This window comes from Rhinolophus hipposideros (assembly GCF_964194185.1).
Source record: "Rhinolophus hipposideros genome assembly, chromosome: 22".
Classification (NCBI taxonomy): domain Eukaryota; kingdom Metazoa; phylum Chordata; class Mammalia; order Chiroptera; family Rhinolophidae; genus Rhinolophus; species Rhinolophus hipposideros.
In genome coordinates this window covers 4,430,266-4,451,036 of record NC_138068.1, presented here as the reverse complement: position 1 = coordinate 4,451,036, position 20,771 = coordinate 4,430,266, and the positions used below count along the sequence as shown (strand labels likewise).

The window sequence follows — 20,771 nt, the reverse complement described above, 5'->3', positions numbered from 1 at the left end:
GGAAAGTCTTCCAGCCTCGTGTCTCTCGCGCTTCCTCCTGTGTTTGCTGTGTTGATGTTTTATTTCAAAGCTCCTCAGGCTGCGGGTTTGGGCTGAAGTGGGTGCAGGTGGCCACACGCCCCATTCTGCAGCCTGGCTCTGAGATGAAGAGGCAGCCTCTCTGGCTTGAATCCACAGGAACCCTGCGATGCTCACGTCTCTGGGAAGAGAAACAGGCTTTGGGGACCCTCCATCCCCCCAGTGTCAGTCTTCTGGAATGCATTATTCAGGCGTTTATTCATTCACTCAGCACAGAACTTATTGAGCGCTTTCCACGTGCCAGGCACTGGGAACATGAGAGTGAACAAAGCGGACAGCAGCCTGTCGTCCTGGAGCTGACGTCTAGTGGGGAGACAACGGAGGGAGAAGCAGACCAATGTCTGAGATCGGGTTGGGCAGGGACATGCGCGTTTGAGGGATGCTAGAGAAGACACCTGGATGGAGTGGGAGTCCCAGGGCCTGGGCACCTCCAGACCAGTGACGGCTGATCCAAACACCAGGATGGGCTGAGTGAGGACTGAAGGTCTGAGTTGGTCCTGGCGCTGCAGCCAGTTGGTGCCTCTGAGATGCAGGTAGGGATGGTGGGGTCCCAGCCTGGCCACTGGCTGAGTGGAAAGGGCCCCAACTCAGGAGACGGTCAGGAAGCGTGCAGGGAAGGTGGGCGCAGGTTCTGTTCCCAGTGGGGGTTGGGTGAGGAGGACAGGAATTGACGTAAACTAGGGGTGTTTTAAGTGCAAGGACTCCTAGCTGGACCGCCGCCTTTCCCAGCTGAGCAGTGATTCCATCTGCTCAGGACTCTGTCAGCATTCGTCTCCTGGGGCCATTGAAGCAAATGACAATGAACTGGGCAACTGGAAAACAGAACTTTATTCTCTCCCACTTCTGGCGACCAGAAGTCCAAACTCGAGGTGTCGACAAGCCGCACTCTCTCTGAAATGCTAGGAGCGGAGAATGCACCCCCAGCATGCCTTTCTCTTTAGCCCCTGGTGTGGCCTGCGGTCATGGCAGTCCTTGGCTAATAGATGCCTCACTCCAGCCGGTCACGTGGCATTCTCCTTGTGTATCTGTGTCTTTACGTGGCCTTCTTCTAAGGACAGCCGGCATTGGAGTAGGCCCCATACTAATCCCATGTGACTTCATCTTAAATGATTATATTACGAAAACTCTTTCCAAATAAGGTCACATTCATGGGTACCGGGGGGAGAACTTGAACATATTTTAGGGGAGACACAGTCCAACCCACAACAAATGCTCATACCCAGGCACCACCTCGGGCAAGGACTGACCTTCCAGAGCAGGGTCCTGAGTCCAGGCTCTCCCTGTAGGGACAGCGACAAAGCCTGTGAGGTGGGACTTAGCACTCAGCCATCTTCTGAGTGAGCTGTGTCAGTCAGGCAAGTGTCGGTCGTGGGCAGGGGGACAGGGCCCTTTCTGTCTGACACACCAGAGCTGCGAGCCTGGGACACCATCCTGCACGCGGGCAGCAGTGATCAGGCGGTGACCCTGAGCAGCCTGGCTGAGTCGCCACACCTGTTCTCTTTCCCTTCTGCTTCCCAACCCCCAGTACAGAGGGCACTGCTGTGGGAAGGGGCTGGGGCTTTAGAGGGGAGCAGCACCAGCCCAAGGTCATAAGGGATGGCATCTCCCTCCGGACTCACCTCCCAGCACCCCGTGCCACCCGGACTGAGGGAAGCGGGGGAGGACCCCTGTCCAGGCCATGCTGACCCGTTCAGTAGCAGTGACAAGCTGTGTATGCACCCTGGGAGCGCTTTGGGTTGTCATCATGGAAAACCCAACTCACAGTGGCTTAAACACTTTGGGTGGTTGGCATTGGTTTAGCACACGTTTTCTCAATCTCAGTACTGTTGACAGTTTGGGCCAGATAATTCTTTGTCGTGGGGGGATGTCCTATGCACCTGAGCAGCTTCCCTGGCCTCCACATTCTAGATGCCAGTAACATTATTTCCCTCAAGTCGTGACAACCAAAAATGTCTCCAGACGTTGCCAAATGTCCCAAGTTGAGTGGTATCAGGACTGGTGTCTGTGAGTGTCTAGGACTTTGCCTTGTGGTCACAAGATGGCTGGCGCAACATCCCATGTTCAGAGCAGAAAGAACGACGAGGGCCTAATACCAGCTGCAACTGCGACTTTTAGCAGAAAAGTAGAAGCTTTCTCAGAAGCCCAACAGATTTCCACTTAGGTCTCACTTTACTGAACCTCTCTGAGGTCCCACCTGCCCAAGCCCTCAAAGTGGCGAGACAAAGCCTCCTTCAAGGCTGTGGGCAGGACTAAATTGGATCCTGGATCAGCCAGCCATTTACTGGCCCTGGGTGACCTGACACCACTCTGAGCCTCAGTCCCCTCCCCCTTAAAACTGGGCTGATAGTACCTACTGTAACAAAGGCTGTTTTGCGGTTGTCACCTAATTTATGTGAGTAACCCAGTCAAGGACCTGGCCCCAAATGGGCACTCCAAGGCCATTGGAGTTTATCTTCTTAGTGGTGTGTGAGGCTGAACCACATAAAAGTACCCGGCACTCAAAAATAGCTGATAAATGTTGGTGGCTGTGTCTCCCACATTGGAGCTTTCATCTTTTCTGTTCCCTCCGCTGTTCCTTACACTCACACGGCTCTGGCTCTTACTGCCTGCTCTCACCAATTCCCAGAGGCCTCCTCTGACTCTAAAGTACACCTTTTAGTACACTAAAGTACACCTCTAAAGTCACGCTTGGCCCTCTCTCTCGGCTCCTCTTTGCTCCCTTCTCAGCAAGTTCCTGGGAATTTACCTACATATAGTATTTGTTGTATCTCTACTCCTCCTAAAATGTAAGCTCCTGGCAGGAAGCTGAGAGGCATGTTTGTTTCCTACCTGTAGTATGCCCGGGGCCTAGAACCTGGCCTGCCACCTGATGGGGCATTACATTAATAAGGATGTGTTGGGTGAATGGCTGTCAGGCAGAAGTTGGTGACACGTGGGGACGTGGGGCCACCAGAGGGACGAAGTTTGGCGATGCAAAAACAAGAGGTCGGGGGAGGAACGAGTGAATGAAATCGAATCTGGGCATCCGCTTTTTAAGACACTTCCCACCCCACCCCCCACTACCCCTGACCCCCCCACCCCCACCCCCCCACCCCCGCCTTCCGGGCTGGGCAGGACTGTGAGAGGCACGCAGCAAGCCTGCCTTGCCCGGGTGGACCAACGCCCGGTCTGAGTCTTCTGCTTCCCCCTTTTAGACGCTGTGGCCCCGCCCTGGGCGCCGGCCCGGTCGGGACCCTTCGGGAGTCTCCGTACCCCGGTGCCCCTAGGGCGCCAGCACGTGCTGCGCAGACGCCCGCCGCCAGCCTGCAGCGCCCTCCGCTCGGGAGCTCCTCCCCGCGCGGCCGTTTCGCCCGGGTGGGGTGGGGAGAGGCGGGCGAGGGCGGGGCCGGCGCGGGCGGCGCTGGGATTTGAAGTTCAGAAGCTTTGGCCGCCTGCGCCCTCGGGCGTGTGCCCGGGTGACACCCATCCTGCGGCAGCCCTTCCTGTCCGTGGCTGGGGACAGCCTCAGAGAGGCCGTGTCTGTGACAAAAGGGGGAACTGAGGCCCGGTGAAGGGACATAGCTTGCCCAAGATCACGCGGCCGACCAGTAGCCGCCTTCCCTGGCCCAACAAGTGTGGGTCACACTTCCATCACTCTTCAAAGGTCATTCTGAGGGTCCCTTGTCTAGTTGAGAGCTCTCCTCACCTCCTTCATTCCATCTTGCATTAACTCAGCAAACGTTACCTGGGGCCCTTTTGCATGCCAGGAGGTGTGGCAAAGGCCCAAAGGCAGGCTTGCGCCCGGTGAGTTGGAGGGACAGGGAGTGACAAGAGAAGGAGAAAATGAGGTGAGACAGAAAAGTGTGTTCCCAGTAGGCTCTCTGAAGACTTTGGGGTGCCATACCCAGCGTGAGGGGGCCAGGGCCGGGATTTCAGGAAGGAAGGATCATACTGCAGTGGCTGCTGGGTGGAGACCGGGGTCATCGAGTGCAGGGGCTTGCGACAGGCTCTTCTGACCCAGGTTCCAATGCAGCCCGACAGAGAGGAGGTGCTGGATCAACATCTGAGTGACCAGTGACCACTTTGCCTGCCTCCCTGTCCCCATCCATCCACCAGGTGACACTCCGGACCCTGCAGGCCCAGCCTGTGTCCCATTGTCCTGAGAAGAGGCCATAGGGTGGGGGCCGGGAGTGACCCTCCGTAGAGCTGCAGTTCCCCACTGCACAGGGCGTCACAACCACAGTGCCTGGACATGCGGAGGGTTTGAGGCCCCCAGAGACGGGTTTGACACCATGGTGTGGCCCACCGTAGGGAAAGTTGGTGCCAGGGCCAGCTTGGAGGGCAGTGCCTGTGCAGTCCCAGGGCCTGACGCTCAGAAAGGCCCGGCCTTGGTTCAGTGCTCTCCTGTCGGGTGGGAAATTTCTAATAACTTTGAACAAGGGGCCCTGGAAATTCTGTAGCGGGTCTTTCCTGGTGTGACAGTCACAGAAGCCTGGAGGTGGGCCTGTTTCATGGTTGGGGACCAAGGAGCAGACCTCCTCCTGCTTTCCTCCAGCAGGAATCCCTGACTCCAGCTGTGGTCGGGGACAGACTTTTGAAGAGGTCAGAACTACTTCCCCGGGCCCAGTCACCTTCTCAGGGGTGCCTAGGGGACAATCTGTTTATTTCTTTCCATATTATATATTATATATTATTGAATTGTTTGTCTTATTCATAGAAGCTCCGTGGCGCTAGAGTGTCTTCCGTGCATCCCTGCAGCCCCCATGCCCTGATAAATATTAGTCCAACGAATTATATCTTTAGATAAAACAAAAATCATTTCATCTTTAATATGTGTGGCTGTATCCTAGTAGCCCTGGGGTAAATGTTAAGTCAATAAACATGACCTAATAATCGTTTACATCTGATTCATTACACTCTGCGCTTCAGCTTCACGAGGGCAGAGGCCTGGAACCCGGCGGGCACGTAGTAGGACCTCGGGAAACATCTGGGAGCACTCCCTCGCCCGATGCTCGGGGCGCGGCCCGGACTACGCTTCCCGGCGGTCCCCGCGCGCCCGGGGCGGGAGGGGGCGGGATCAAAGCGGGTTGGGGGCGGAGCCGGCTACAAAGCCCGGAGGCGGGCGCCGGGGCTCAGAGTGCCCCGAGCGCCGGCCGAGCGCAGCGCATCTCGGCGCGACGTGCACGGCGGGAGCGGCCCGCGAGTGGACGGGCCCAGCGGCGGGTCCGGCGCCTCTGCTGTTCCGCTTGCTCCCCGCCGCCGCCCATGAGCGCAGCCCCGCGCGGCCCGGGTCCGTAAGCGGTGGGGCGCCCCCCATGCTGCTGCAGCCCGCGCCGTGCGCCCCGAGCGCGGGCTTCCCGCGGCCCCCGGCCGCCTCCGGCGCCATGCACGGCTCGCAGAAGGACACCACGTTCACCAAGATCTTCGTGGGCGGCCTGCCCTACCACACCACCGACGCCTCGCTCAGAAAGTACTTCGAGGGCTTCGGGGACATCGAGGAGGCCGTGGTCATCACCGACCGTCAGACGGGCAAGTCCCGCGGCTACGGCTTCGTAAGTGGCCCCGCCGCCGGGCGCGCACCCCAGCCTGCACTTAGCGTGACCCGGAACGCTGAGTCAACCGGCGGGCGCACGCCCAGCCGCCGCGGGCCGGCACAGGCACCTGCTGTCCCTCTTGGGCTCCAGGGTGGCGGTTCACGGTCCAGCTGGGCCCGCCCCCACTAGCCTCACTCCAGGCCGGGCTTAAAAGGGAGATCCGCTGTGTTCAAGTAGAACTCCTAAGTTTGCGGAGGGGTTCTGGGGACAGACGACTTCCCGGAGCAACAAGCTAGGGAGGGGCAGAGGCTCTCTGGAGCCCTCTAGCACCCCTCCCTCCATATTTTCCAACAGCCCCCACAAATAAATAGCAATTTAAGTAAAAATCGGCCTGAAAACAGCCTCTTCTAACTCTTTCCATGAGGAAATTCACAGACCCCCACTGGTGGGCAGGCCAGACGGGTCCCCTGCTTCTCTTGGGGGTGCCCATTTCCCCTGGGGATTGTTTCTGTCCTTGAAAGCAAGGCTTCCCAGAACTTAAACTTGGAGGAGCTGGAATCCAGGGGGCAGACAGCTTTGTGGGAGGGCCCCAGGATGGTGTCAGAGGGGTGGGGGAAATGAGCGCCAGGGCCTTGGCATAGCTCTGCTCCCCACCCCCAGCAGCCCCCTCCAACCCACACACACCTGGCAAGGGAAGCCCCTGACGTGTCTGTGCTCCTCTAGGTGACTATGGCCGACCGCGGAGCAGCTGAGAGGGCGTGTAAAGACCCTAACCCCAACATCGACGGCCGCAAAGCTAACGTGAACCTGGCCTATCTAGGCGCCAAGCCGAGAAGCCTCCATTCGGGTGAGAGCCTGTTTCCCTTCCCTGGCTCTTCTTGGCTGCTATATTCAGCGCTGGTATCTGTCTCCTGGAAGAGCCTCCTCCCACCCCCACCCCCGCCCCAGGAGTGGTAGTTGGCGGTCATGTGTTTGTTGAGCCGTCACAGGGCAGTCATCCCTTAGTTTGGGAGCTGGACCCCTTCTAGCTGTGTGTGCCCGGGGACAGGGTGAGGAGAGTGTGTTATCCGGTGTTCAGCTGTCCTCACGGGAAGGAGGAAGTTGGTCCCTGGGACCTGAGGTCCGGAGGAGGAAAGCATAGAGGCTGCTGTCCTCTGGGTCGCCAGACCTGCTCAGCTGGGAGCTTTGAGGGAGTGGCCTGGGAGGGGAGAGGAAGTGGATTGTCCCTTTTGGTTAGAGCTATATGGCCCTGGTTCTTCCCCAGGTGAGGCCGAGCCCCTAATGAGTCTCTCATTGTAGGCTTTGCCATCGGCGTACAGCAGCTGCACCCCACCTTGATCCAGCGGACGTACGGGTGAGTGGAGTGGTTGGCTGGGGGCGGGATGGGGGCCTTTCTTGGTCTCTCAGTGTGGGCGTCCATTGGTCCAAGGGACCTTCCACCCCAGTCCTCCAACCCCACCGCCTTGGTTGTGCCCTTTGCAGCCACCTTTTTGTGTCAGAGAACCGTCACTTTCTCCAGCCTTTCAGAAACATGATTGTGTGTTGTTGGGGGTGGGGACGGGGGAGGACAAGCCTGGAGAACTGAAAGAAGGCAAATTGCATTTCTCTACCTCTGGCAGAAAGAGGGGGAGCATGAGCTCTGGAGCCTGCTGGCCTGGGTTCAAATCCTGGCTTCCCCCTTGCTGTTACTAGTTGTGTGACCTCCGGCAGATGGCAGCTGTCTCTGCCCCTGTTTCCTCACCTGTGAGGTGGGGATGGTACAGCACCTCTGAGTACTGTGAGTGGAGGCCCAGGACGGGTGTGGTGTGGGTCGCTGAGCACTCTGCAAGTGTTGCCCACAGTCCTAGGAGATGGTGACTGGGCTCTTCTCAGGGTGCCCCTCTGACCTGCTCCAGGGCCCAACAGATGGCGGCAGCAGGTCACTGCCGGCGGGTCCGATGTTTCTAAAAGCTGGAGCAGGTGAGACTGGATCAGGGCCAGATGTCCCCGGCCGGCTGGCCTGTGGGCCTATTGTCTGGCGTGCTTTGGAGCAGCGTGTCCCACCCTCCTCCGTCCAAAAAAGGTCCCCCTCCCCTTGCCTTTTTTTTATTTTATTTTATTTAAACATCTAATAAGGCCTGGCAGCTGCTTGGGGAAGGACAGGCACACTTCAGGCCTTCAGGCGCACAAAGGAGCCTGCCGTGCTGTCTGACTTCCAGCCCCGTGATTGATGCAGGGAGCTGCTTGTTGGGTTTGGGGGTTGTTTCTTGTGGGGGTTGGGGAGGGCAGCTGTAAAACAGGCAGCCCCTCTTAGAATGTTCGCACTTCCTAAGGTGTCAGAGAACGATCCTGGGCTCTGGATTTTGTGCTTCAAGGTGCGCATGTGTGTGTGCCTGCCCTGGAGAGAGACACAGTTTGAGGCGCATCCTGGCTCACAGGGGCAGCGTGGACCAAGGACCGGAGCAGGGACAAAGCTGGGCTCTAGTTGACTTGGCAGGTCAGCCAGATGGCCGAGGAGCCGCTCCTCGATTTGCCCACGATTTGGAGTGCCTGCCCTGCCAGGTGGCATCTGTGACTACACAGTGGCTTCCTCGTGGATTGTGGACGTGTGTGAGCTCAGCTCCGGTCTGCATTCTTGGGAGAGAGCCTGAAGGGTGGCCAGGAGCAGGTGGTTCTGGGTTTCTTTCCTGCCAGGGATCTGCTTCATAAAGGTCTGTAGCATCTTGGAAGAAGGAGTTTGGGGACACCCCAGTCTTCTGCCATCACCCCAGAGTTTTCCTCTCTGGGGTTCAGGCCACATGAGGAGGGCGTTCCTCATTTTCATAGCCCTGGCTGTGTTCCCCGGGTCCACAGCAGGTGCCTGGGGGCAGGGCCAGCTGCACAGAGATCAGGCAGCTCTTTCTTGCTTACAAGGCAACAATACCTTCCCCACCGAACTCCGGGCTCCCTTCCGACTGATCACAGCTGCCTCTGGGACTCTAGTAACTGTCAGTTTTTGGCCTCTGGAACTCGGAGACTTGGGTTCAAATCCTGATTCTGTCACTTACCGTCTGGGTCCATCGTCCTGAGCCTTCAGTTTCCTCATCTGGAAAATGGGAGAAGTAACCACCTGACGATGCCAGCATGTGGGGCTGGGTGCCCGTGGTCCTGCCACGTTTCTCCTGTCTTCACAGCCACCCTCTGAGGTTGGGATTGATATTATCCTTGCTTCATAGATGGGGAAACTGAGGCAAAGAACGGTAACAACCTGTTCAGGGTAGCTGAAATGACAGGAGTTGAATCCAGGTGGGCTGGCTGTGGAACCCAAACTCTCAATGGACAGGTTGTTACCTCTGGGGCGGGCAGGTAGAAGGACGCCCTAACCTCTCCCCTCGTGGTCCCCAGAGTGCCACCCAGGTGAGGGTAGTTGAGGGTCGGTCACAAGATTTTACCACCACGTGTTCCTGACTTCAGGCGACAGTGTTTTGTAACTAAATCTGCTGGCTGGCCATTTAATACCTGTGACAGGCAGGAGGCCTCCAGCTATTTGTTGGTTGCCAAGGGGTAGAGACCCAAACGGAGGAGGAGCCAAAGGGACTGTCCAGTGGCAGGTAGACTGAAGCCTCTCAGAGCCACGCTGCCTCCAGCCAGGCGTTGCTGAGGTCCCGGCAGCAGGAGGGGCCCGTGGGTGCGCTGCCCAGAGAGGCGTCCAGCCGAGCTGCCTGGGTCAGCTGTCTTCTCCCAGGACCCGCCTGCCCTGCCAGAGTTGGGCCGTCAGCGTCCCTTTTGTCTTTGCAAACAATCGAGCTTGGGAGCACGGCTGGGCCTGACTCAGCGGTCAGTTTTGTCGGCTGTGGATGGCAGGGAAGCCAGGCCCGCCGTTGGCTGAGGGCAAGGTGGGAGCCAGAGCCTGGACAGCTCAGAGTTTGTGAACCAGTTCACCCCCTCCTGCCTGGCTGAACTTTCCCAAACTTTCTGGCCCCGATCTTATGCCTCGGACAGCTCTGAAGATCTCACAGCCCCGCTTTTGGGCAAGACCACTCTGGGTTCCTCACCTGGCTGGGCCGTAAATGTCAGTGTGGAAAGAATCGCCAAAGAACTTGGCTCTTGATGCCTTTTGCTTGGATGCCGCTCCCCGCCCTCCCATTTTTCTTATTTTAGGTTGAATGGGGTCTTTCAGGACCTGACTCGGCCTGTCGTATAGCTACACATGAGGCCGAGGCCTGGGGTTTGGAGAAGCCTTTCTTGGCAGGTGACAAATGGCTCAGTCAGGGGAGGAGACATCTCTAGCCATGGGCTGCCCAGTTGAGCACCCCGTTGCTGGTTGGTGAGACAGGCAGAAGGGAAGGTCTGAGCAGTTTGGAGAGGTCACATGTCCCAGCAGAGCATTGGGTCTGGCCTGGAAGGAGCCTCCTGGTGTCAGGGGGGCCTGAGCCGCCAGCATCTGAAGTGGGTCCTGGGCCTGGCCACACTTGGAGCTCCTCCTTGCGTTAGTCTTAAAAGGCCAGCTGCTTGTCTGGGCACAGCCTACCCACCCCATGCTTAAGGGGGCCCTGCTGTGGGTTCCACTCCCACTCACTGGGAGCCCTGCTCGGAGCCAGGTGTGGGGCCAGGCCCTGGGGACCCAGGCGACAACACAGTGTCCCGGGGCTGCTGGGTATCGGTGTCCTGGGTGCTAGAGCAAGGACTCTGGGGTCTGCCTGGGTTCGAGGCCAGGCCTAGCCCCTCCTCTCTAGGCTCCTCTCCTGTCTGTGTGGTGGGGACTGTGACAGTGCCACCTCGCAGGGCTGACTTGAGGCCTGAGTGAGCGTCTGTATGCAGACCCGGTCATTTGGGACCTGGTCCGTTGGAAGACCCGGGATTTGTCAGTGACGAGTCGCATGGCAGCCCCATGACAGGATCTGTCATCCCAGCTGCGTGTGAGGCACCGGGAGAGGAGAAGCTTGCTGGAGCTCGCAGTGCAGCTGTGGGGGCTCAGTTGGGGCTCCGGCACCGTGGTTCCTTCCACGAGGTGCCAGCACCTCGTCTGGCCAGCTCTTGGACAAATTAGAGCCAGATCCCTGGGGCTAAGGACCCTCTCCCAAGCAGTACTCACCTCACTTGGCCTGTCAGTTCAGGGACCCCTACCGTCCCTGTGTGAAGGTCCCCAGTGGCCAAGTTAAGACCTGCTGCTTTTGCCATCACCGGGCCGTGGGTGTGTATATGCCTAGGGGTCTGATGGGCGGACCAGGGTCACCAGGGCAGGACAGGAAGATCTGGAGCACACGGGGCTAGGCATGTAAAGAGCTGTTCCCAGAGTCGTTCATTCACTGAGTATTGAGCGCCTGCTGTATGCCAGGCCCTGAGCCTGGGACACTGAATCAGAAAGACATGGTTCCCCCTGCAGGGCAGTCACTTCCCAGCGGGGAAGCCAGACGGTTACAAACCTGTCTGAGCACGAAAGGACCCGAAGGTGTGATGAGTGGGACTGAGCAGGGAGGGACATCTGTGCGTCATGGCTGTCACAGGGGTGGATGATCTGTGCGAGTGACAGAATGTCACAGACTTAGACACCAGGACATGCCAAAACGTGGTGAAATCCACCCAACCCTGGACCCCATGCCATAGCCGCATGTCAGTGTCAGGCTCCTGGTTTGGGGAATGCACTGGATTGCAAGACGATATCATTAGGGGACCTCTCTGTCCTGTTTTGGCAACTTCTTGGGATTCTGTCACTGCTTCAGAATATAAAGTAAATCAAGCCAGGGCTGGGGTGCGGTGCCTTGAGGGGGCTCAGTGCCTTGGGGGCATGGCAGGAAGTGAAGTCAGAGCCAGAGGCTGTGGAGGCTGGGAGGAAGCCAGTACCTCCCCTGGTGGGGCGTCACGTGGCTTGTTTTTACTTTCAGGTGTCTGGGGTGACCGGCACTTCCTGTTTGTCACTCACTGGAGCGAGGTGGGGGGCAGTGCGTGGCCCTCCCCAGTGGGTGGCTTTGTGCACACCTGCTGTTTGTCCTCATCTGTCGTAACAGAAACCAGCCTCCGGAGTGGTGCTTGGGTTCCTCTCCAAGGTTGAGCTCCTTGCCCGGCCCCATGGCCCTGGCAGGAAGGGCCTTTCTGGAGCTGAAGCCTCAGACCCAGGGGAGAAGCCAGACCACAGACAGGCTGATGCAGGCGTCTAATTCCCCCTAGGGGAGAGTCCCGGAGTAGGGGCAGTGGGGGTGGGCTGCCACGGGGGCCGTTCTTTACGCCACAGTGGAAAAAGCACTGGGTGACGAGTGTTGGGGCCCCTTTTCTGACTTGTCTGTGCCACCCCGTGTTCTCATGACTTTCCTGGTTGAGCCTCAGTTTCCCCATCTGCCACGTGGACATGACAAGTGCTCTGCAGGGTGCTGGGGGGCATCCGGACGTTCCCCTGACCCCTCCTGTGTGTGCATGGAGGACACTGCATTCAGTCAGTCATTTAATTCCACAGATAGGTGCTTGCTTTGTGCCAGCCTGGGGACGCTGTGGGGATGAAAGCAGACGCGGTCCCAGCTTAGAATCACGGGGCATCCTGCAACAGAGGCGTCATGGGAATGGGTAGAAACGGAAAAGGGAATAGTTGTGCCTCAGCTGGCAATGGGCGCTGTGGAGGGAAAGGAGCAGCCCAGGTAGGGCAGGAATTGGGAGATGGGGGCGGACGACCCGCGCCCAGCAGGGTGGCCTCAGCTCACTAGGGCCTGTGGGCCCAGGGGAGCGTTTGGATTTTACTCTTGAGTGATTGGGACCGAGGTAGGCGTTGAGCAGACGAGGGCTGGGTCACTTGCTTCCTTAAAGCACCCCTCTGGCTGCAGGGTGGGCTGGGCGGCCAGGGCCCGGGTGGAGGCCCCGCGAAGGGACCCAGTGATAGTCCAGGCTTGAGGCTGTGGTGGCCATTGGTGGCCGTTGGCCGCGGGCCAGCACTGGGGTAAGAAGGGTGGGATTCTGAATGCATTTTAAGGAATGTGTTAAAGAAAGGGGAATCCAAGGAGATTCCAGAGTTTGGTCCTGAGGAAACGGAAGGTGAGGTTGTTTTGGTGGTGAGGGGGGGCTGGTGTGGGGTGCACTTTTGAGGGGAGAGCAGGAGATCGGGTTTGGACAGATTCCAGTGGGCACGCTGTGTCGGGGCCTCACATTGTCCCGGGGAGAGCATCTTCCCTGCTCTGTACCCCCCCCACCCCAGGGCCTGGGGGCTCTGGGAGGCCCTCCTTGGCCAGGTTTCCTGCTGGCCCTGGTGGCGTGTGCATGTCCACCCCTGGCCCGAGACGTCTGGAGTTGTGTCTCCAGCACCGGGCAAAACCTCCAGAGAGCAGAAAAAGTGAAACCAGCCCATTTGCCTTTTTTATTTTTATTTTTGGCGGTAGCTTTGCACTCGGAAACACAGTCGATTCCTTTTCACTGAGTTTTGCTTTGAGTGTGCGGAGAAGGTGCTTGTCTGTCTCCTGGGCGCTGGCTGCCCTTGGCTATTGTCCATGTCCCTCGCCAGCCTGAGAGTTTGCAGACCATGGAGCTCAGAGCCCGGAAACAAATGACTTCTAAGGGGACCTCCAGGGACCTCACTGGGGGCTCTGTGAGGCGCTGTGGCACACTTAGTTTACAGATGGGGAAACTGAGAGCAAGAAACTGGACAAACGTGGCCAGGATCTGAACTCAGGGCTCTCGCCTCTGGACCCCTGGTCTCCGATGGGCCAAGTCAGCTCAGGTGCTCTTGGCTGTGTGTTATTAGCCCTGGGTGTGGGGGTCTGGGCAGAGACCCCAGCCCATTCCCCTTTCAGTGGGGGTTGCTGGACCGAGGCAGGCTCAGCCTGAGCAGATGTCCCTCGAGGGTGGTTGAGCCTTTTCATCCCCGCTGGCTGCAGCCCCTCCGTGAACCCCTGGTGCCTGTGGGGCTGTAGTGGGAGTGTGGGGGTAAAAGAGGGAGGATTGGGGGATGGGAGCATGGGTCATCTGAAGGACAGTGTGGGTGTGGCTGCAGCAGAAGGAGAGGGCAGGGAGTCTCCAAGGGACTGACCAGGGTGTTGCCAAGCCCCATGCCCTTTTCAGAGGCCTGCAGATCAGGCGTTTGGAGGCCGTGGTACCCTGACCTTTCCAGGGAGTAGGCGGGGCATCAGGGAAGCTGCCGGCACAAGTGCCTTGTTCCGTGGTGCCAGGCAGCTAGGAGCTCTGCCTGGTTTGATGCACAGGCTTGGGGGGGGGGGCATGGGGGCTGCCCTCAGATGAGCTGGCTTGGCTGGGTTGTCTTTTTCACTGAGGAGCTCAGTGGGTTCCAGGATGTGTGCGCACGTGTACGCCCCTGGACCCCCCCTGGTCCCCTTCCCAGCCCCCTGGCGTGGGTGTCTGTGGTCAGGAGAGTGATGAGAAGTCCTTGTGTTTGTCCTTCACTTTGTGCCTGGGGCAGGGTCCCCCTCTCGGCCTGGTGCCGGGGACTGCTCTGTGGCGGGGCCGTCCCAAGAACTGCAGGAGGCTGGCAGTATCCCTGGCCTCTACCCACTGGATGCCAGTGGCACGCCCTGCCCCACCCCCCAGTGTGACCGCCAGAAATGTCCCAGACATGGCCATGTCCCCTGGGGAGCAAAGTGGCCCTGGCTGAGAACCGCTGTGGTAGTGGAGGGTCTCGGTTCTCACAGCGAGCCCTAAGGGCAACCTCTACGGGACCCGTTTACGGAGGACAAGGAAAAGCTTTGTAACTTGTCCGAGTGCACAGCTGAGGACAGACGGGACAGGGCTGCTGGGCTCGGTGGCTGCCTTTCCCCTCCGCTTGGCGAGTCTTGCAGTGTTGTGTCCTGGGCCCACCACACAGCAGGACCCGGCGCCCTTCCTCTCATTCTGATCTACGTCCAGGTACACACACCTGTCTCAGGTCTGGCCTCTGGACACACTGAGCTCCTTGGTGGGGATGGAACCACCAGGGGCTGCGAGGCCTTAGACTGCCTGGCGACCGTGGTACGTGGGCAGCTCTCCCATCTAGGGGGTCCCCGAGGTGGGCTCAGGTTCGCAGGCCTCAGCCCATAGCCAGCCTTTGTGGGGATAGTACCAGGCGGCGGACAGATGGGGCAGACCCTGCTGTCCATTCCCTTTGGCTGTGGGACTGTACAGGTCACCTGGGCATCTCTGAGCCTCAGTTTCCATTTGGAAATGGGGTAACAACAGCACCTATTTCATGGCTATGAAAAGCTTTGTAAGTTATCTTTGGGTTTTCTCACAGTGGTAGGGGCAGAGCACCTAAGAAACAGGTGACTAGATATGGACAGCATACTCCAGGATCAGGAAACAGGGCCCCCTTCTTCCCAGCCTAAACATGATTCACCCCACCGCGTCTGAGCGCCCCCCAGCAGGGCGCCTCTGTGCCTGGGGCAGAGCGCTGGTCCTGACGTCCGGCAGTGGAAATCTGTAACGTAACAGCTGCCTCAGCTGACCAGACCTTGAGGCAGGTGTGGCCAGGAATGGGTCATTTTTAAAGCTCCAGGTACTTGTGCTGTGTGGACAGTGTGAGGCCCTGGTTTAGGCAGTGGTTCCCCAGTGCACACGTGTGTCAGAATTCTTAGGGCTGTCAGACACAGGATCCCACACCCCACGTCTTCAGTCTGCAGGGTCCACGTTGTTAGCAAATACGTTGGGGGTATCTGAGGCAGGACCGCTCCTGCCCATGTGCGGAGAAGTTTTGGGCTCAAAGCTTCCACAGCCTCAAACTAAGGAAGGTTCCGAGGTTTCGGAAGCTGGGTGGGGCTCATTTGGTGAGGGGCACTGACGATGCCAGGACGGCGGCGTGGTGGGTGCTGCCCCAGGAGAGGCCTCGTGCTGTCTCCATTGCTCCTTTGCCGGGGGAACTCCAGAGGGCTGGAGGGGTCCAGCCCTTTATCAGAGGGGTGTGTGCCCAGTGGGCGTCGGAGCAGAGCTCACCTCCCCAGCCACTCACTTGAGATCCAATGGTGGAGACGGGTGATAAAGCTCCTTTTCTGGGCAGCCGCCTCCTCCTCCAGGAAGCCTCCCCTGACCACTCCTGGGAATCCTAGATCTAGTTTATGGGCTGGTATGTTTGTGTGACCTGTCCCCGCTCCTGGAATCCAAGCCTCAAGAGGCCAGAGGTTGAGTGGCCTTCTCAGCCCCGAATCCTGGCCCAGAGCACACCCGTGATAGGTGAGAGGATTGTCTCTCAGCTCAGAAGGCCGAGGAAGGATTTGAACCCAGGCCTGGCTCTGTTCAAGGCTCTTAATCCTGGGAGAGTGGAGGGTGGCCGGAGGGGTGGACAGCAGAGGCTTCTGAATGGATGGGGGGAAGCAGCCATTGTGGCCTTGAGCCAGGGCCTCCTGACAAAAATTGTGAAAGGTCTCCTTCCCATGTGGGTGCCAGGAGGAGCCACCTGTTGCTGGTGTGGGTATGTTGTCATGGCAACCACTGGGGTGCTGCTACCTGGGAGGGCCCCTGGTCACGGGGATCTGGAGGTACCTCAGGCATGGAGCCAGGTTTGCCCCAGCTTCTCAAACCCCCAGGTGTTTGCTTCTGGCTCCATGGGGCCCCCAGCGCCATCCTCCACCCCTGCTCTGCCCACACAGGTGTTTTGTTCCTGGCTCAGGATTTTCTCATATATATGTTCTTGTCCTCATGGAGCCCACCAGACCTTGACTTACTATTTGAAGGCATTACGTGTATTCACAAAGTTGTGCAAGTCACCACTGTGTAATTCAGAACTTTATTCTCACCCCAAAAGGAGACCCCTTAGCACTCCCTTCCCCCATTCCCAAAGCGCCTGGCAGTTTAGCCACTTTCTCCCTCTCTGCATTTGCCTGTGCTGGACATTTCATCTCGATAGAATCATACAGCACGTGGCCTTTGTATCTGGCTGATTTCACTCAGCACCATGTCCTCACGGTTCCTCCAGCGTTATAGCACGCGTCAGCATTTCGTTCCTTTGTGTGACTGAATGATGTCCCCTGGCCTGTCTACACACCAGTCTCTTTATCCTTTGTCTACCCATAGTGCATGGACACTTGGGTTTGTCAGGGCCATTGTGAGCCGTGCTCCTAATTCCTAATTCTGCATGTGTCCATTTGCCAGCTACAGGTGTTCAAACCCACAGGTAACCCGGCAGCCCTTTTCTACAGGTTACAAACGATACCACGTAAAGCCGTCAGTCAGCTCTTGAACACATAAAAATGACCGTTTCCTGTAGCTCAGCCTCACCTGTCCTTCACATACGTGTAAATACATTTGTTTGGTTTTTTTAAGCACAAACAGTAGCACCATTTAGCATAAATAGCTCGGTTTTGCATAAACAGCATCGTTTTCCTGCTGGGTTTTCTCCTGAGAGCCTGGAGGGGAACGAGTAGGGCTGAGTGTGGGCCTCCTGGTCTCACAGCCGCGTGGATGCTGTCCTCAGGGACATTGGCGAGGCCTGTTCCTCGGGTCTCTGGTTTCTCACAGACTCTGTAGGTGTATGTCCCGGAGGGAGGGCTCCTCCTGGGTGTGGACGGGGCCTGGCTAGGGGGACAGAACACCTGCTTTCTGCCCAGCGGCTCTCCGGACAGCTGCCCCGACTTGGCCCCTGCCAAGTGGATGAACGCACCCGGATGGAGCTTTTCCTTTCTCTTTCAAAGCAGCTTCTCTTTGGACCAGGGGCAGGGCAGGGATGCTGGGCCTATCTTATGGGTACAGAAGGAAGTTGGGGTTTCACTTCCTTCTCCCCGTCCTGTGTGACTCGTGCTAGTGTGAGAAGAGGAGGAGATGCTGCTGCCAGCGGCCGTGGTGTGTACCCCGCGAGGTGTCTCTGTGCCCGGTGTGGAGCAGTGTCTGCCGGCCTGCGGGCACTGCTGACTCAGATGGCGGGGAGGCTCAGGGCTGCCCAGCAGCTGGTTGGCAGAGCAGGCACCTGCTGATACTGCCTTCCGGAGCCCAGTTCCCGTCTCTGACATACGGGGGTTGAGCCCTACCCTGGAGGGCAGGGTGTGCCAGGCAGCAGTGGCACCTGGTAAAGGTTTGCCTGCCACATTAGCCGGGTGGGACCCGCATGGCAGTAAGGAGGGTCTGGTGGGGCTCGGGCCAGCTGCTGACCCTCGGGGCTCCATTGTTGTGTTATAAAAGGAAGTAATGAGGTGAGGGCCAGCCTGAGGGGTCAGTTCCCCCAGTCACCACACTTCAGGCTTGACCAGTGCTGGCGTCGCCTCGTGGCTGAGGCCTCACTGTCATCTTCATTCCCACCACCATCATCATCATTGCACATTTTCATTTCACCGTTCATGTATTCATTCACTCAACACTCCCTCACTGAACCCCTCCCGGGGGCCAGGACCGGCTGTTAGTGAAAGAGGTAACGTGTCATGGGGAGCCGATGCTTTGGGTGGGGAGACAGACGGGGTAAGTCAGCAAATGGTATAGGGTCCCCTTGGTGGGTGGCAGATGCTGGCCGGGTGAACGGGGACGTGGGAGGACGAGGCTGGCTTCGTGGGCGTGCGACCATGGGCAGTCACATGGGGACCCCCTCCGCCACGCAGAAGGGCCCTCTCTGGGTTTGATGCTCAGCTGTCACCATCTGAAATTCTAAGTCATTTTCAAACATGGTCCCCCAATCATGTAGGCAGTCCTGTGGGGGTGGACGGCATGTGGGTACAGGCTTGGGAGGGGGTGCTGGGAAGGGCCCACTGGGAAGGAGACATTCGCATACACACTTGGAGGAGGGGAGGGGCCCTGTGGAGAGCTGGGGGCGGGGGGGACACTGCAGGGGCAGGAACAGCGTGTGCACAGGCCTACATAGCTCATGTGTGCAAGTCACACTGAAACTGGTGTAGCTGCAGCCATTTGAAAGCTGAGGAGAGAGCGTGGGAAGGGGACACGGCATCACCCAGCTCACCACACCCCGGAGCCATCTGTGCCCCCTGCCCTTCGCCTGACCCCCCTCTCTTTGGCCCCACAGGCTGACCCCCCACTACATCTACCCTCAAGCCATCGTCCAGCCCAGCGTGGTGATCCCGGCTGCCCCTGTCCCATCGCTATCCTCGCCCTACATTGAGTACACGCCGGCCAGCCCGGCCTATGCCCAGTACCCGCCAGCCACCTACGACCAGTACCCGTACGCCGCCTCACCCGCCTCGGCTGCCAGCTTTGTGGGCTACAGCTACCCGGCTGCCATGCCCCCGGCCCTCTCGGCGGCGGCCCCCGCGGGCACCACCTTCGTGCAGTACCAGCCTGCACAGCTGCAGCCCGACAGGATGCAGTGAGGCCATTCCCACCATCGAGGCCCATCACTCACACACCCATCGGGCAGGCGACTGGCTGAGCTCGGGGTGCACACCAGCACCTGTGTCTCTGGGGACCCCGCAGGACCCATCTGCACCCTGCACGGCCCAGAGACCGCTTCCCTTTCAATCCAGGACCCACCACGTCTCGAGGGAGGACTTTGAGAAAAAAGAATGTCCGAGAGCTACAGAAGATACAACCCAGGCGTCCTCGCACACACCGCTCACCTCCCTTCACCTTCCCCTGCCTCTCCCCTCGCTCCAGGGCTCCAGGCTGCTGTCCAGTCCCTGCCCAGTTTCAGGCCGGGCCTTCCCCACCCTCTGCAGACCCCGGCCGGCCGCCCTTTGGGCTCTGCAGAAACTTTGTCCCACTCAGAGATGCCTTACTCCAGGGAAACCTAAAAGCGCCGTGAATGGACTCTCGTCACTCCATCCGCACAAGCTGTGAACGCAGGAGAAGATGTGCGGGAACCCCCGCCTCGTGGGATTCTCGTTTTCTGATGACGGCATGGGGGCGGCTTGACCCGAAGGCTCCTGGTGCAGCAGGGCCAGCAGCCACAGCCGAGGCCCTTGCTGTCGAAGCACTGCGACTTTTTTTCTTATTGTTTTGCTACTAAGATGATTCAGAATTTCAGTCTACTTTTTCAACGGAGGCTCCTGCCACCAAGCATCTAGAACCTGTTTTGATTTTGAGACACTCACTTTTGTTGGTGGCTCCGCCCATGGAGACAGGGACAGTATTTCTGTTTGATAAAGTGTCTGCTCGTTCAAGCACCAGGAGACCCTCGGAGGGTCGGTGCCTCCAGAGAGGTGGTCTCCCTCAGCGACAGTAAGTTGTCTCAGAAGCTTGTCCCCTCCACTTCTCACCCCCACCCACCACCACTGCAAGGGGCAGAGGGAGTGGGGTCCTAGGTGGTGATGCTGGCTGAGGGGCTGGACCACAGCGTACCCCCGCCAGCTTGCGGCCCCGCCCTCTCATTCTTAGTGTCTCCTGCTGTACACCAGCCTGAGCTATGAGACCAGCCTAAGACACGTCCTGCCTTCCTTGGTGACAGGGCTCCTGGAGGGTGTGCCGGGGGAGTCTGCAGGAGGAGGCAGGGAAGGTGAGATAGGGGGGCAGCCTGGCAGGGGTTTGGGGAGGCTGGGCTGGAAGATTGTGGGGCGCTGGGGGTATTCCTTCAGACCTACCTCAGGGAAGTGGGAGGCCTCAGGGGGCCGACTGATGTGGGCAAGCGCTTTGCAGCACGCCTGGTACAGAGTCAAGGCCCAGAAAATAAAGGTAGCTAATATTATAATATTTTTATTAGAATGTTCTGATTATAAAAATAAAACTTGTTTTCTTTAAAGAAAAAGTTGGTCTGTAATTTTTCTCTTGAGGTGGGCGCCTCCCACCCCCCACCCCCAGTGATCGTGGGTGAGTCAAGGCCACATGGTATCAAAGCAGGGACCCTCCTGGCCAGAATCTTCATTGATGGCTGTTCACTGAGCACCTACCTGTGCTGGCCTGTGGGCACCCAGTGATGGCAGAGGCACAGCCCCCCCACTGCCACCCACTGACGTCGGGAGGAACCGTCACCCCCATCCCCAGGTATTTCCTCAGTCAGCAGTCTGCTTAAAATCTCAGGGGAGGACAGACTGGCCCAGCATAGGTGACATGCTCAGAACAGGGCCTTGGGAGCAGTGGCTGGGGGCAGGTCTCAGTATCATGCTTAGTGCGTCCACCAGAACCCTATGGAATGGGGGGCAGCTCCCCATGAGAAAAGAGGGTACTACTAGAACCTGAATAAAGGTTCAGGTGGCCAAAAGGAAGCAGGTGGCCATGCAGCTGCCCTAGGGGTGCTGGCAGCCAGGCGGGGCATGAGGTCACAGATTTAGAAAGGGAGGTCTTGGTTGGGCTCAGGGACCCCAACCAGGAGATAGTCCCAACATCTAGAAATCACCTGGAGCCACTCAGCACGGGAAATCACGGGGGCCTCACAGAGGAGGTGTTAAGTGC

The 20,771-nt window shown here is 58.5% G+C and overlaps 1 protein-coding gene across 1 annotated transcript; it reads left to right on the top strand.

Annotated features, from left to right (window-relative positions):
* The first annotated feature begins 5,177 nt into the window (after positions 1–5,177).
* On the top strand, positions 5,178–20,118 carry RBM38 (RNA binding motif protein 38). Its single transcript, XM_081033288.1, has 4 exons — positions 5,178–5,609; positions 6,315–6,438; positions 6,891–6,945; positions 18,454–20,118. Exons 1-4 carry the CDS (start codon positions 5,373–5,375, stop codon positions 18,755–18,757), a joined length of 720 nt encoding a protein of 239 aa, XP_080889414.1. The 5' UTR covers positions 5,178–5,372; the 3' UTR covers positions 18,758–20,118.
* Positions 20,119–20,771: the final 653 nt, after the last annotated feature.